Source organism: Physella acuta, unplaced genomic scaffold (genome assembly GCF_028476545.2).
Source record: "Physella acuta isolate Inbredline_101_S28 unplaced genomic scaffold, ASM2847654v3 ptg001270l, whole genome shotgun sequence".
Classification (NCBI taxonomy): Eukaryota; Metazoa; Mollusca; class Gastropoda; family Physidae; genus Physella; species Physella acuta.
In genome coordinates this window covers 24,537-42,655 of record NW_026732785.1, presented here as the reverse complement: position 1 = coordinate 42,655, position 18,119 = coordinate 24,537, and the positions used below count along the sequence as shown (strand labels likewise).

At 35.3% G+C, this 18,119-nt stretch overlaps 1 protein-coding gene across 1 annotated transcript; it reads right to left on the bottom strand.

Annotated features, from left to right (window-relative positions):
• Positions 1–664: 664 nt before the first annotated feature.
• Positions 665–17,779, bottom strand: LOC131957821 (choline transporter-like protein 2). The gene is made up of 22 exons (XM_059322621.1): positions 17,487–17,779; positions 13,964–14,018; positions 12,320–12,393; positions 11,524–11,602; positions 11,075–11,162; positions 10,592–10,699; positions 9,529–9,589; positions 8,022–8,172; positions 7,693–7,776; positions 6,726–6,838; positions 6,169–6,282; positions 5,427–5,526; positions 5,140–5,232; positions 4,848–4,974; positions 4,567–4,622; positions 4,095–4,271; positions 2,635–2,763; positions 2,155–2,224; positions 1,901–2,045; positions 1,568–1,656; positions 1,207–1,291; positions 665–842 (listed from the first exon to the last, which is right to left on the bottom strand). The coding sequence occupies exons 1-22, from the start codon at positions 17,581–17,583 to the stop codon at positions 733–735; spliced, it is 2,205 nt and encodes a 734-aa protein (XP_059178604.1). The 5' UTR covers positions 17,584–17,779; the 3' UTR covers positions 665–732.
• Positions 17,780–18,119: the final 340 nt, after the last annotated feature.

Genomic DNA, 18,119 nt, shown 5'->3' with positions numbered 1-18,119 from the left:
GTCAAGGTGTAGAACTACAAGTGAACTAAAGACAAAACTTGAGCTAAGTATTTGCTCGTTATTTACAGCAAGGCACTTAGTACGTAAAAAATAATTGTTGAATACAGCTCCCAATTTCTGTGGTCATTTAAATTTGAGTCAAAAGCATAGTCACAGGAACCCCATAATTAACGGAGATAAAGTATGAAAGACGACAAGAAAATAAATCAAAGCTGGATAGAAGAAAGCATACTTTTAAAAAATTCATTCATCCAATATTAAAAGACTTGGTAAAAGTCATGGGTTAAAGGAAATCTTTTTAAATTCCTGTTCTATTTTTACATTTGAAATAGTATAATGTATTATTTGCTAGTCTTATTCATTTTTAAACTATGTTAATAGTAAGCATTAAAACAAAATCTTCATGTTTTTTTTCCAGTAGTTGCCATTATTTGCGATATAGTGATAATAAATTCAAACTTCTACACTGGAATGCTGAGTCTGTCTGTAAACATTTTAAATTTCACCAAAAAGTTTTAATTATTTACACAAACTTAATAATTAACATACAGTATATCAGTGAACATATTATGCTCAATAAAAAAAAAACAAAAAATTTATCACAAAATTATTTTGCATCCCTTTTTCAGAAAAGGTAGGAAAAAAAAACTTTTTTTCTGTCAAGTGAAAACTAACTATTTGTTCTTTCAGATTTATCTATGGATCTTGAGCAAACTCCTGAAATCGCATCCATTATTCTGAGTTTTTGGGTTTTAAATTTTTCTTGCCCAAGATCTTCATCAAGTCTTTGCTCATGAAGTAAGGTTTCTCAGGGGACCCATCATTTCTTTCTATGTCCTCAACTGAAAAAATAATTACAAAATTTAAAAACATGATTTTTTTTCCCCAACAGAAACAATTATATAATTTAAAAACTAGAATACTAAAAACAGATGTTTTATTAATGATAGTTTGACTTTCGGTTTTGTGAATGAGCCATGTAAAATACAATGTTTAATAATGTTTTTCAATACATTGAATTTTTTTTTCCATTTGAAGAAAAAGTGCCTGTCACAGGATATGGATACACATTTGTATTTCGTATCGATAATTATCACATAATTCAGAAATAAGGTTCAAACAATAATCTTATTGTAAGAGAATTTAATAACAAACAGACAAAATGAGCCACAGTACAACTCTTATTCTAATAACTCTATAACTTACGAAAACATAGGAACAAAGTGTCAACTGCCATTTCATAGACACTAAAAAATATATCAGCAATAATGTAGGATCCTATGATTACAAGCTGAAAAAAAGAAAATAACAAAATAAACTTTAAAAAGTTGTTTCTTTTTTGCAATACAGGCAGATATAAATAAAAAATATAAATAAAAAAATAAAATATTACATGCATATATATATATATATATATATATATATATATATATATATATATATATATATAAAAATATGTATATATATGTGTTTATATATGTGTGTGTATATTAATATATATATATATGTGTATATAAATATAATGATCAATTGAATAATGATAATTATAAAATATTTCAATACTTACAATTATTGGCACAATATAAAAGTTTAACTGTGGTTGATAAGCCTTCAAGAAATCAATTCTCCCATCAAAGAAGAAATAAGCTATTACACCTAAAATTAAACAAATGTTAACTTTTGAAGTTTTAGCATTTGTATAGGGGGGTGGGGGTTGGGAAGATAAAGAAAGACAGAAAAACAGTTGCAGGTTTGTATTACCGTAACACAGAAATTAACTTGGAAGAGGATAAAAAATGAGCATATTTAGAAAACAGGATGATAAAAAAAAATATAGACCTTTTGTTACCAAGAACTTAATGTGGGCAATTTTGTAAACATAAATAAAAATTTTCATTACCTACGCTTCCAACAACCAAAAGTTTGCATATAATGAGCAGAAAGTCTGTAACTTTATCCAGCACAAACGCTCTCACAACATTTCTTAAGATAAGCTCAAATGCTCTTTTGGCTGAGGAACAGAAGTTCTTGCCATACACAGCCATCTAAAAAGTTAAAATAAAAGTTGATATAAACTTGACAATATTTAGAATGTATAAATATTTTTCATTTCATTTTATCTATTTCACCAGGGTATGATTCCAAAATCCTTACCATAATGTAGGCGTTCTTACACAAAAACTTAAGAAACTTTTCCAAGCACCAGAAACAACACTTTAGGCACCTGGATATTTTAAACAAATTTATTTGATGAGAGAAGTTTAAAATGTTAATTTTTTAAAAATGCATTACTTTAAAATAACAGGGCTAATTTTTTAGTATCTCTGAATAATTTTGTAATCTAGTATGTTTCTAAAGTTATGCACATAATTTAATGAACAAAAATTCTAAACCACCAAAAAACAACTTCAATACTATCTAATATTTGAAATATGATTAATTGCTATTAGGTTTTCAATTTTATTTTCAGCTTTTTATATTTATTCCTATTTTAAGCTTTTTATAATTATTCCTATTTTCACCTTTTTAAATATATTACATTAAAATAAAAATAAAAGAACTATGCAGCACTAAATAAACCACACCTAGACACATTCTTTGAACACACTTAGCCCTAAATCAAAGTTTTCTTACTTGAGGAAAAATTTGGCAACAGGATTTTCTGATGATTTGAGCTTAGAATCAACATACTCTAGACAGGCTCTGATTATCTGGACAATGGCGATCAGCAGGGAGCCAAAGGCTAAAGAGCCCAAGTGGTATCTGGAATGTTAATTAATTTAAAAATTTAATTTATGAGTACTAGTTTTCTTGTAAATAGTAGTTTTTATATAGTGAGTTCTATTTAATAAAGCACCACTGGATGCAGTTTGTACTTCTCTTCTTCTTCTTCGTTCTTAATTTTTAGTGTTGGGAAGGATCGAGCCTTATCTGCCAGAGGGTTTGAACTCGAGACTTTTTTCAAATTTATCAACCATGTGCTTTTGCCGACTCAACCATGCTTCTATCACAATTAAGGGTTACGTGTCAACTGGTTATGCGCCATTGAGGCCATTGACTCCGAGTTCAGCCTGCTTTTCTTTTTGGATTTGCTTCCATAGCCTTTGTCCAACCAAGAACAAACTACAAGGCAGCAGTTGTTTGATTTTGGAGTTGTCTCTCTTAGAAGAGTGGCTGTCCCCAGCTAACGAGCCTCATCTGCCCGAGGGTTCGAACTCGAGACTTTTCGGTTTAGCAACCATGAGCTTTATCGACTCGACCACGCCGACCCCTTGTACTTCTCAAGTGCTCCTATTATCTACTCACTTCAAACAGAAAGAACCTTGCTGACATACCAATTGGGTCAGGGTGGTCGATTGGGCAGATGAAGTAGAGTTCACCTGTTTCTCTGATCTCATTAAATATGGGGATACTATAGTCAGCACTATGCCCAGCCGTTGTCACTTTCCCCAATTAGAGTCATGTACTCCTCACAGCTGAATGGGATCAAGGGTATCTCTACCCAGTGAATTGAACTCAAAACTTTTTGGGTATTAACTGTGCACTTTTACTCAATCATGTCATCCTAAAAAGCCCAATATTGTATGAATATCTCACATGATGAACTCGCATAGAAGGTCCAATACAGTGTGAATACTTCAAATAATCCAAATATCAACTCACACATAAAGCCCTATACGTCAAGTAATCCAAATATCAACTCACACATAAAGCCCTATACCTCAAGTAATCCAAATATCAACTCACACATAAAGCCCTATACCTCAAGTAATCCAAATATCAACTCACACATAAAGCCCTATACCTCAAGTAATCCAAATATCAAATCACACATAAAGCCCTATACCTCAAGTAATCCAAATATCAAATCACACATAAAGCCCTATATCTCAAGTAATCCAAATATCAACTCACACATAAAGCCCTATACCTCAAGTAATCCAAATATCAGCTCACACATAAAGCCCTATACCTCAAGTAATCCAAATATCAACTCACCTATTAAGCCCCATTTGGCGTAAACACTTCAAATAATCCAGATATCAACTCACACATAAAGCACTATATCTCAAGTAACCGAAATATCACCTCACCTGAAACACCTCCAGAAGGCACCTAGCAGTGGGAATGTTGGGATATCCTTTGACTTATCAAAAGCCCAGTAATAACTGGCAAATGAGCCAGACAAGGTCAACTGGCCAAGAGCAGCCACAAAGTTCACAAGCCAAAACAACATGAACAGATTGTAGATTTGTAGGTAGATTGTGTAACTGGGGAGCCAAATTTTAAACAATTTAAGATAGATTTTTATGAAAATTACTTAAACAAAGGTGTAGGCCTACTAAATAACTGCATATAAAAAATAGAATGAAAAGTAAAATTGCAATAAAAAACTTATTTTAGTTACCATTTTTTTTTACAATGAACTACTTTTGGAAACAAAAGTACATGTGTTCTATTCAGCGTATGTCTAGAATATTTGTATCTTTATATTAATTTAGAACTACCAATTAATTTTAAATTTCATACTAATTAAAAGTTAATACTTGAAGAAAATGTACATACTCTCCTTTCCCATACTTGAAAAATCCACAAACTTCTTTAGAAGCGTAATTGGAATCCTAATAAAAAAAATGTGAACAATAAAATAGCCTATTAATGTATTCATAATTTTATTTTAGTAATACAATGTAAACTAAGTAGTTAATCTGAAAATCGGGGCTATAGAAGGATGGCTCAACAATGATTATCAAGGTGACAAGGTTTGTGAAAATGGCTTGCAACTTGCCAATAACAGTATTAAAATTACAGAGCAGTAAACTATTGATTAGAGTTGTGCTACTTACATTGTTATCACAGGGAATTTCTTCAAAGAGGTTTATAACATTTTGTTTATACGCTTCAAAGTCTGTTGTCCCATTTGACAAAGTAAAATTCTGGTTGGAAGGTGCTCTGCCTATGGATGCCAAAAATCTTAACAAAAGTCAAGGAAAAATGTATTTCAAGTTGGACAATTTTAACCTGAAATTTATCTGGTACACTGATTTGCTGTGTTACAAGTAATGATTAGACTTTTGAAATTTATAATGTTACAGAAATACAAGCAGATTGGTAAAGTGTGCAACATGATAAGGATACGTCGCAGTGCACCCCCAAAGTGCCACTACAGCCACTTGTAAAATAAATGGGACGATCGGCCACAAAAGAGTTGACCACATTGATCCAACTGCCCTAAAAATAAACATTTAAAAATTACTTTAGTGTGATTTATAATGTAAGTTAGCAAGTTATATATCTAAACAGCATTTTATAAATATTAAATATAAATTGACGGATTTCTCAGTAAAAAAAACGTATAGTTAAATCTAAACAAAGTTATTAGCGTATATAAGATTAGGGAATACATATATTAAAACTATGTATACCTGCTGCCTTGCCCTATGAGTGCAACAGCTATGCGAATTCTCTGGCACAAAAACAGAAGAATGAAAAACACAACCACAAAGATAACACCAAAGATGATTCCTGAAAAGTTTCAAAGTTCAAACAAAAATATCAAATTTCTGTCATTTAAACTCACATTTATTCACTCTAATTATTTTTTAAATGTACAAAGGACCAAAAAATATTTTCATGCAGAATTTGGCACGTATATCTGATGGCTACTTTACTCAGCATGTTTAGGATTTGGGTGGGTTTAAACATAGTTTTGTTATAGTTTTTAAAGAAATAATACTAGTAGTACTAGGCAATTAAATTTATTTAGTGGTGATTTTGAATCTCTATTCTTAAGTGCATTATATTTATGGGGGATTTTCTACAACACAATTAAGTATTATGTGTCAACATGTTATGCCATTTGGTGGAGATAAATGATGTAATATATTAAGCTTTATTTTGGGGGGGAACTCATTCTTCTTGTATTAGTCTTATAATGTTTGAGTGATGTCCCTTGCATGTCAGGTTTCCGTTTCCAATACGGAATAAACAAGGCGTACATAAAATGGCTTCCTCGTCTGATGTATTATCTGTCTAGAATTATAAGATCTCAATCCACTTCAAATGTGGACATAATTTGAGAACATAACATTGTTTCAATTTGCTAAGATGTTATTACTTGTATTCAAATATCAGTTGTTTGGTTACTTCTTAAAATTCTCAACTCACCTCCTGCTAAGAATATTTTCTCTTTTTCAAAAGTCATCTGCCAGACTAAATAAACTGTCATGACTTCTTTAGTACCTTTAGCTTCATAGTACAGGTACCAACAAATCCCGGTTACTGTAAACAGCAGCAGTTTAAAATATTTTAATAAAATTTTAGGTAGGATGTAGCTTATTGCATAAAAGTGTAGCTGTTAAAAAATAAAATAATATAAACTATTCAATAAAATTACAATGTAAATTAAAAAAGGGTTGATAATTGTACACTAGATAGTGATTGTAAACAAATAAATTAGCAGTATAAAAATTTTAAATAATAATTATTAATAATTAAAAATAATTGTTTAACTATGTTATTAAAAATAAATAAAGGTAGATCAGTCCACATATTTTATAAGATTTAATTCATTTAAATTTAAAAACTAAACATTTAGAGCCAAAGATTTTCTTTTTACCATATTAGTTTTATTTACAACATTTTACATTCTTTTTTTGCTACTGTCAAGTAATTTATTTAGTTAAAAAATATGTTTAAATCATTAATTGAATGTTTGATCTTACAGAAAAGCCAGAGCAGCACAAAGAGCAGGATGGTCAGCCACACCATAAAGCCAGAGATCCACCTCATCAGTGTGATCCAGATAAGGGAGATAACCATAGCCACTCCCAAACCACTGAAAATAACAGCAGAGCACCACACATGTACATAAAAAAAAATATATGATTGGAAAAATTATACAATTGTAAAAATCCACATTAGAAACTTGTATGATTATGAACATAACTGAAGTTAAAAAAGTGTATGATTGTAAATAACATAAACAAGTTAATAAAAAGTCTAGTGACAATTTAAGCGCAATTTCCTTAATTAATTTTTTGTGACCAAACGAATCACCCGTAGATGTTTGCACCCCTTTTCGTTTCTCTTCACACGAGCAGAGCTAGTCCCCGCCCCCTCGCGAGATCTGCGCGAGTCTGGCCAATGGCAGCGTGTACCGCATAACGCGTCCAGCTATGCATCAAAAAGGAAAAAAAGCCTACACGATGCTCAGTTAAAAAAAGTAGTAATTAATTTTTTGTGACCGAACGAAAGGATATTTTTGAAAACTTTCTTTGGCAATATTGTTCTAAATTATGGCAGGAATCGATTGGTAAATGTTTCAAGTCGCTAAGTGGTCTGGTTGCCGAGATATGGAGCAAAAACTGCATTTGTTTGAGGTTTTTTGGCTTTTCCGGGAAATCCAGGAAGGAATTCCGGGAATTTTTTTGGCCCACAATCATCCTTGGAACTTGCTTAACATATTTGCTTTGGAACTAGTCCTCGATATTGCTTCGTTGAGGAGGAGATACGACTTCAAGCTGCGGACACACATCCACACATCCATCCATCCAGAAATGACGCATTATTAAACGCAATTGCCAGTATGGAAATTGCGCTAAAAATGTTTAAAAAATAACATTGTATTAAGTTACATTGTTAATGTTAGTCACATTTTAAACACTGCCATTTCCAAGGTATGTAACTTACATGAGTATCATCCACCAGGAGACCACAACATCTGCAATAATTTTATCACCAAATTCCTTCGCCTTAAGAAACGCATTAAACATCCTAGAAAAAATTAATTATTGAGTATTTAATTAAATAAATATATTGAAGAGCTTTTAATGTGCATGTCAAAACAAATAAATTAATATTGTTATTAATGTGAATGTATATAAAACATAGAGAGATTGTATAGAGATGTAGTTAGATTAATAATTCCACTCTTCTATTTTACATTAATTAATTACATCACCAATCTATACATGCGATTACTAATTAAAAAAAAGGCAAAAATGAAAATGTATATTTACTGAAGTCCAATGTCAAAATCATTTCCATTGACCGTCTTGTTTTTATTATCTGTGACATTGTACTGATTTCCATTAGCTGCGGTCACTGTAAGAACTTCTTTGCCAAAATTAAAAAGCTTCTCAATGGCTTCAGGCACACAGCGGTTGAGTACTGAGAACAAATATTTAGGTTTTAAAATGTGCGGGCTTTTATGCACATTCATCCTACAGAGTACAAATAAATTAAGCACCGGGAATAAAAATATGTGGGTTTCTTAATGTATTGTTTTATGTAAGACCTAATGGATGCAAAATGATTTAGTGCTGGGAATAAAAATAAGCCTAAATGAGTTTTCAAAAACACCGCATTTTATGCATGTGCTACAGAGTGCACAAATTAAGCATTTGGAACAGAGGTGAATCTGTGAAGCTTTAATGTTAATCATATTAGATTTTTAAGGTTCAAATAACATTTGTTGTAAAAAAATATTGCGGTAATAAATTTTTAATCTGGATCATTAAATAATACAGGAATTACTAAAGTTTAAATGCCTAAGCTTAAATTTCTGGAAATTGCCCACAGAGTTTACATAGATGTCAGAGACAAACTTTGCTACAACTGTGAAAGTTCTATTTGAATATATACAAGGTATTCCCTGGTAACACCATAAGTTTTATTGGGTAAACAATATAAACTGTTGTAAACAATGTAAACTATTTTGTAAACAATATAACTATTTGGTAAACAATATAAATATTGGGTAAACAATATAAACTGTTTTGTAAACAATCTAACTATTGGATAAACAATATAAACTAATGGGTAAACAATATAAACTACGAGCCGACCCGCGGCGTATCATTTTTAAAATTTAATTTAATTTGTTTTATTTTCTACTTTTCAGTAATTCATAATTTGTGAATTCGACAGTACCAATGCTGCCACTGAATATATTTGCTTTAAAACACTATCAGTAGCTCGTTAAGGAAGATAACCCCCCCCTCTCCTTTCCCCAACCCCCCCCCCCCGTGAAAGCAGCCTCCTCTTAGTTACCTCCCCTTAGTTGAAATTCGTTTCAAACTACATTATCTGCCCCTAATAGCCGTCTCTAAGCCCGGCTCTACGATTGTAAACATTTAGCATGAACCACAGCTCACCAGACCATGTAGGAGTGGGGGTGGTAGGGAGCGTGCTTACAGCTTGTTTCCTAACGTCTCCAAGAAGAGAATTATATATATAGATTTGGTAAACAATATAAACTATTGGGTAAACAATATAAACTACTCTCTTGCGTACTCTTCCTAAACCAGGGTATAATGCACAGAACTCGCATTAAAAAAAAAGGTGTTGTATAAGCTAAAATTTTCCCGTGGCTTAAAATTATTAAGAGACCACCAAATGGGTTTCCATTGACATCCAATAAGATTTACATCTCCAAACTAGATTATTCTAGCACACATGACAAGTATAAGTGACTAACACTGCCGATCATGTTAGATTATTGTTATATAAAAATAAAATGCTTACCAGAAGTGCTGTTAAGATAATAAGATGCACAATCATCGTCTCTAATTAGATTATCAAAACTCTGTTGAATAAACAAAGCAAAATTAAAATTTAAAAATCTTTACAAATTATAAAAAAAAATAGCCCTATTGATTAATTTTTGTTTAGTCTGCGTGCTATAATATCATTCGAAATTTTGTGTGTGTGTGTGTGAAAAAAGACAATCCACACACTACACTTGAGTGGCATTTACTTTAATTTAATTAATCCAAATTTCTTGCTAATTAATTTCAAATTGGAAGATGTATTGTTAGTACTATTTCTCCTGACTTTTTAAAAATTTGTTAATAAGCTTTACATTGCTGAGACACATATTGATAGCCACTTTTCATTTTTCTCAGTGTTTGTTTACCAATTCTTGAGAGCCGAAAGCTTTATTATGTAGCTTTGTGATGAAATGTGACTTTATCATATACATTGTTGTGGGACGGAGTGGCCTAGCAGTAGAGCACTAGATGGCTAACCAGAGAGTTTTGAGTTCAAATCCAGGTTCAAGAACGTTATTAAGTCCACCCAGCTCTGATAGGTACCTGACTCACTTTAGGGAAAGTAAAGGTGGCTGGGCATAGTTTTGACCACATTATCCTTTCATATGCCAAAGTCAAGAAACATGAACTCTACTTCATCTGCCCAAAGGATCACTATGTCTGAAGAGGAATGTTTATGTACACTGTTGCACAAATGCTTCAGTCATATCTAAACAGCTGTGGCTATCATTAAGATTCTTCTCCTTCCTCTTGAACCCGTTTGTGCCCAAGACACATGGGGCAGATGAAGTAGAGTTCGGTTGATTCATTGACCTCAGCATATGAAGGGATAGTGTGGTCAGCACTATGCCCAGCCGCCTATGTATGTTTCCCTAACATAAGTTAGGTATCCATCAGAGCTGGGTGGACTCAGGGACCTTCCACTGACTTCAGACTCATGGGTTAGCAGTCTAGCTCTCTACCGCTAGGCCATGCCGTCCCCTAACATTAAGACTACTAATTATCAAAACGCTAATTGGGATTATGAAATCACCTACCTTAGCCTCTAAATTTACTCCATCTTTGCAGATGAGATTGGATTTGTTTTTTGCGAGGGTGTCTTCCAGGTAGACATAATTTTTTTTAGGACATTCCTTCACACACACCTGCGGAATGTTGAAAACTTGTTAATATTTGAACATGGTTAAAAGATAATTTTAGACTTCTAATTTTTGGCTTAAACAGCATTAAAATGTTTAGAGGAGTGAAATTTGGATAATAGAGGATGAGGAATCTGTGAGGAGAGAACATGAACCAATTGTGGATGGTACATCATGAGAAGCACTAAGAGGGTAACCACGATGATTTTGAAAAACTGGAAATTAATGAGAATGAAAATTGGTAGAAGCTAATAAAATGAATTAATAAAACTGGGAGAAGTAAGAGAATGAAAAAATAAAAACTGGGAGAAGTAAGAGAAGGAACCAATAGAAACTGGGAGAAATAAGAGAATGAATCAATAAAATATGACGGAGTCCTACCTGCGGTGTAGGACAGCCTTGGAAGAAGACAGCAGGACCCATGGTTCCACACTTGACCAGGTCAAAGAAAAACAGGTGCTTTTTGTCTCTACATGAAAGATAGAGAGGGACATTTCTGTTCACATATTGGTGAGTTTTGAACAATTTTTTTTTATTATCGCACAGTCCTTCACCTACTGAGTTGTGATTCCCCCCCCTCCCCCCCCGTTAACATCAAATGTCGACGACTATACCGCCAAACAAAAATCTTGCTTATCTCCCCCCCCCCCCACATGCCAAGCTATACTTACACAGTAAGCCCCAATACCCACACATAAAGCTATACTAAGCCCCCCCCTACCCACACGTCAAGCTATACTCACACATGACCCCTCCCTACCCACACACAAGCTATACTCACGTATGAACCCCCCCCCCAACTCCTTACCCACAGATCAAGCAATACTCACGCATAAGCCCCCCTCCCACACAAGTTGCCATTGGAATCCTGCGGGTACACCAGCAGCTCTGGGTTGCCATAAATAAATGCTAAAATGAAAAAAAATAAAATTTTGATTTTTGTAACTCCATATGTTAATGGTAAAGTTGCCAACACGACAACTCGCAGACGCAAAATGGGTCTCAAGATTGCCATTTAGAGCATGTTTACTACTAATGTAAACTCAGCACGCCACCCAGATATTTTAAAATTTAAATATGCTCAAATTATTTTTTATTTCGACGAGGTTTGATGAACAGTGTTAAATGAAATATTCTTAACGAGCCGGCCCGCGGCATAACATACGCCGCTATTTAGTTGTTTCTAATTTTCAATAATTCATAATTTGTGAATTCGACAGTACCAACGCTGACACTGAAAATATTTCTTTAAAACACTATAAGTAGCTCGTTAAGGACCATAACCCCCCCCCCCCAAATATGACCTTTATGTTCAAGGTAGCTAGGTGACTCAGTGCACCGTTTCATGGTATAAGCCTCCCTTAAATGAAATGACTTTCCAAATAGGTGTACTAGATGCACCACACCATAATGTCTTGTAACGACAAAACTTATCATATGGCTTTACCTTGTGCACTTATACCATGTGGATCTACTTACATAATGATAATGGGTCTATGTACACTATGCCATAAGCCCCTGTAATAAAAACGACCTACCTAAAGGGTCTATGTACACCATACGCCCCTGTAACGAAATGACCTACCTAATGTGTACACTATAAGTCCCAGCAACGAAATGACTTACCGAAGTAGGCCACCACACCAAGGCCAACTATAAATAGAAAAAATATGAAGCAGCAGATGACGTCAGTGCACGACCTGGGTAAGACAAAGTAAAATAATTAATTGCAATTTAATTAAACACCCAGTATATCGGTATAACATAGCTAGTACTGTCGGTTATGTTGAACTCGAGCGAAATTCTAACACAAACCTTAGCTGTTGAAACCTAATCGCGACACTAAATCTGACAAGGAAAGCAACAACAGCCGCCGCCCAAGAAGTGTACATTAAACCAAACTTTACCCAATCAAATCTTACACTAGCACCTTAAATCAAGACCAAACGATAAAATTGGGTATGAAGGAACACAGTGGTATGGATGTAAGTATGGGTACTGCTGAATTGATACAAACACACAGTGGCGTAGTGAGGTCGGGTGTCACACGGTGCGGCACTTAATGGTGTCACCCCCCAGAGTGATTTGCAGCCCCCCCCCCTCAAATTTTTCTATATATATTTTGCTATTTTTTGCCTTGGTGTCACCCCCCTAAATGGTGTCACCCGGTGCGGTCTGCACCCCCCCCCTCGCAAATGTGACTGCTCGCATATGAAGAAAGAAATTCATAGAGGAAGGAGTCTAAGAAAATGCATATCTAACAAAATATAAAATTTCACACAACACGAACTTGTGTAATTGTAAAAGCGACTTATTTTAAAATATTGTCAATTATCTATAGGAGAACACACTCGTATACAGGCTGAACACCTTAGTGCAAACATTGGGCTTCATAGACCACAAGGGTTTAGTTTCACACATAAACACGCCTACAGTCATGGGGGGCATATGATACTAAAAATCATAATTATATAACACATATTTTGGCAATATTAAATTAAGTTAGCGTTAGCTAGTTGTCAGTTAAATGCAACAACATCAAACATATAATACTCAAAAGTCTTTTAATTAAGTATTGAAAAGACTTAACGTATTACTGAATTAAACTAGAATTAGAGGATAATTCTAAAATACAAAACTATAAAGGTCAGGCAAAAATTCAAACAAGATTCTATCAGACGTATTTAGTATACAAATAAACAGTAAATTTCTCTTTAAAATAAATAAAACTACTGAATTTCTGTTTTTTGTTTACAGATATTTGGCAACATAGTTATAAGTTTTTTCCCTTGTTTATTTTGTTTTTATAAATGGGACGTAAGCAAACAATTTAGTACTCATTGAAAAACAAATTAAACAATGCAATGTGTCTAAAAGTTTTCTAGAACGAATGGTGAAATACAGTAGCTCTTCTTTTTTTTTTTTTTTTTTGGAAATGGCTGCAATAGGGACTCGAATTATCTGGTAACTATCGCCTGTGGTTGAATTCAGGGGTGGACTCCAGTGTTTCTTTCAGGGGAGGGGGAGCTCTTGAATTTTTTTTTTGTGAGGGAGGGAGGAGGATGCCTGGAAGAAACTGGTAAACCAGGATCAGATCTTAAGGCTTTGAGAGAGAAATCTGAAGTTTGTCGCTGGTTTTTCAAGTTAGTCGCTGGTTTCATAAGATAGTCGCTGGTAACAAACTAGACCAGGTTCAAGGGCTGGTAATAACAGTGCTATGAGACATTCGAATAGTGTGGTACGGCTAACCAACAAGTGTAAAACACTGACCTTTTCTTCTTGGGTCCTTGCCTGGACGGGTCGTACCCTTTCTTCAGAGGCGTGTCTGGAAGTAGATAAACATTCATCGGGATATCAACCCTGCCCATGGTGGCGTAATCACCGACACTTACACACAACAACAGGTACACAAGTTATCCTGGTAGAGAGTTTCGCTTTCTTCCAAAGTTTTTTGTCAACAGGGCGTCGCCGTGCTAAACCAGTGTCGGTTGGCTGGATATGTATAGCGTGTAGACCAGGGTACACTTTTTTTTTTAATAAGTTCAAACATGGCGGTAATGGATGGTTGGCTTTTTCAATTTGTTTTTTTTTTATGCGTATGGGTAATGTGTGCGTGTATGCACATTATTCACGCTTTGAAATGTGTGTATGTATAGATGTACTGGCAAAGGTAGACGATGTTGTCCCGGATATGGCAACACACTTTAATCAGGAATTTGAAAGTAAACTATATATATATATATATATATATATATATATATATATATATATATATATATATATATATATATATATATATATATATATATGTGTGTGTGTGTGTGTATTTGTGCGTGTATACTTTATATGTATATATATATATATATATATATATATATATATAATATATATATATGGGTGTGTGTGTGTATGTATACACTTATATATAATTATCAAAACAGTAGATTTTACTTTAAGTGGCTATAATGTAGGCCCGTGAAGCAGTGGTGTCTTGTCATAACACACTTGTACCGGAACGAACGAATCTAATTTATGCCAAACGTGTCTGTATGCTCCTATGCTGGTAAATTCTTATGTGATAACTACTTCACGGTTGTACAAGGAAGTGGGGGGGGGGGGGGTGAATCCACAGGCCAGGGGTGTTACAGTTTTTGCAGTAATAAGAACACATTTAAGGATTGAAATTCTCCGAATTATAATGCGGAGGATACGAACAAAATATGCATATATACGTATATATATATGCATATAGAGAAATAGTAGTTTGTATATTTGGTGTTCTGTATGGAAAAACTCAGGCAAGATCTAATTGTATTTGGAAAGAAGAACGTGAAATAATGTAAAATTGGGGGACGAGAGTGTAGACTGCAGGGGTCTTCAAACAACGGCCCGCGGGCCAGATGCGGCCCTACGAGGTCCTCTCATCCGGCCCGCGGGGATCTTTTTGTCCAGGAAAATAAAATGTTTGCTAGAGGTGGTTGAGGAACTTTGCTCAGAAAATTCAAAACAATTTGAAAACGTAGATTTTAGTGTAAGTACGATTGCCCGTCGTGTTGCAGACATTGGTGAAAACATTGTGACTCAAATAGCGAAAAATACAAGCACGTTTCGCCATTTTTCAATTGCAATAGATGAGTCGCTGGGCAGCTGTTCCACCTCTCAACTTCTTGTGTTCATTAGGGGTGTGGATGAAGACATGAACATAACACAAGAGCTGGCTTCCCTACATAACATTTACGGCACTGTTACCGGAGAGGCTAATTTCAATGAGTTAAAGAAAACATTTGCTGATTATAACTTGGACTGGACTAACCTCAATTACCTGACTGTTGATGGAGAATGGCATAAAGAAAGGCTTGGTTGGACAAGCGAATGAGAAAAACATTCTACAATGTTCCTGCATTGTATTCACTAGCAAGCTTTACGTGCTAAATATGTGGACATTAGCAGTGTACTGAATCCTGTGGTTAAGATGGCGAATTTAATAAGGCCACACGGACTCTACCATAGATAGTTCAGAGACATGTTGAAAGATACAAACACAGAATCGCAAGATTTACCATATTACACAAAAGAATATGGCTAGGTTGCGAGAAAGTTCTGAGAAGATTATTTAAGTTAAGAAAGACCTCCAGCTGCAGTTTCAGTAGTTGCTTTCTTACTTGGATTCAAAGTCAGAAGATGTAAAACCCATTTGAAACTAATGTGGCCAGTTGCAAAGATGAACTGCAGCTGGAGGTCATTAGAGTCACGTTCACAGAAGGGCGGGTGGGTTTTTATAAGTTTTTGCAAAAGGAAGATTTTCCTAATATTAAAACTTTTGAATCAAAGTACCTTTTAAATTCTAAGAGAACAAAGATTTTCAAGACTGAAATACGTGAAAAACAATTTGAGAGCAAACTTGAACCCCCCAGTGTGTTTTCGGCCCACGACAGTGTTTCTTTCAGAATTTTTTTTTCTCCGGGGGGGGGGGGTGGGGGGTGGGGGGCACTTGAAATGTGTATATATTTCTATATAAATTATATTTTATTGGGGGGTGGTAGACGTTCTTCAGTGGGGCGGGGGGAAGGGCTCCATAAGACCGAAGAGATGCCTTGAAGAAACTCTGGCTCCCGAACTGATATTTGATAGTTAATGCGGCCCTCGGGCTGAAAAGTTTGGAGACCCCTGGTGTAGAGCTTTGGGGTGTAGTCGTGGGAGGAGGGGTCTTTTAGCTCGAGACAATTTGTGTGTGTGGTGGTGGGAGAGGGGGTTATCGGACCAATCTATTATTGGGGGGGGGGGGGGGGGGCGAAGGGGTGTTTTAGCTAGAGACAATTTGTGTGTGTGGTGGTGGGGGAGGGGGTTTTCGGACCAATCTATTATTGGGGGGGGGGGGGGGGTGCGGAGGGGTCTTTTAGCTCGAGACAATTTGTGTGTGTGGTGGTGGGGGAGGGGGTTATCGGACCAATCTATTTTTTTTTGGGGGGGGGGGCTAAGGGGTGTTTTAGCTCGAGACAATTTGTGTGTGTGGTGGTGGGGGAGGGGGTTATCGGACCAATCTATTTTTTTTTGGGGGGGGGGAGGGGTCTTTTAGCTCGAGACAATTTGTGTGTGTGGTGGTGGGGGAGGGGGTTATCGGACCAATCTATTTGGGGGGGGGGAGGGGTGTTTTAGCTGGAGACAATTTGTGTGTGTGTGTGGGGAGGGGGAGGTTGTCGGACCAATCTATTTTTTGGGGGGGGGGGGGGCGAAGGGGTGTTTCAGATAGAGACAATTTGTGTGTGTGTGTGGGGAGGGGGGGGGGGGTTGTCGGACCAATCTATTTTTTTTGGGGGGGGGGGGGGGCGAAGGGGTGTTTTAGCTAGAGACAATTGGTGTGTGTGTGTGTGTGGGGGGGGGGGGTTAACGGACCAACCTATTTTTTTTGGGGGGGGGGGGGGGGCGGAGGGGTGTTTTAGCTGGAGACTATTTGTGTGTGTGTGTGGGGGGGGGTGTTGTCGGACCAATCTATTTTAATTTAAAAAAAAATTATTTTAGTGGGTGGTTGGACTTTGAAAGCATCATGGTACTAAAACGTCTGAGATACAACAGCATTGTTAAAGAACCGGTTATCAAAACAAAACAAGTTTGAAATCGAGCGCTTAAATTCGAACATAACGAAACACTTCCCTTTTAAGCCTGGTAATACAATTCACGTAAATGCTAAGTTGTATTGATATTTTTTTTTAAAGACAAACAAACAGTAAACTAAAAAATTCCTATTGTTCGAAAGACAATTGGATTAGATATGGAAGAGGAGATAAGTACAAACCTGTTCCATGCGAGTGACCATTTTCTCTTGACTTATTTCCCTTGCCTTCGTTGAGTTGAATATCATTAAACGTATCTTCTGTCTTTTTCTTTGCCATGTTTTAGAGAATTTAACACCAGCCACACACCATAATTGTACACACAACAATACTAAGATATTAAGCTATTTTGTCACTTTAGAACAGGAGTTATCTTTTCCTCACAAACGCACTGGTCGATATGAATTGTATTTCAAAATATGAGTTCTCCTTTCCTTAACACATTAATTGATGGCACGCTAATATAAATATAAACAATATTTACAAGAAAAAAAATCAACAAATCTTATATAAATAAACAACAAGGTATAGCCTAAAGTCGTGAGAAGGGTCAGTTTTTTCTTCTATGATTTCATAAGCCTATTACAGAAACAAAATAAGCCCGTTTCTAAGGATATATACCGAACACATTTTTTTTAGCGACAACACCAAAATCTTAAATAAACACATCCAATGTAGGAAATAACACACAGACAGTAGAATTCTCCAATTTGAAAGTAATATTTATTTTATAATATAACAGAGACAGCGACTATCCGCGTGTGTAATGAAATACGACAATAAGTAACGAAATCGCTTACACAGAAACTTGACTA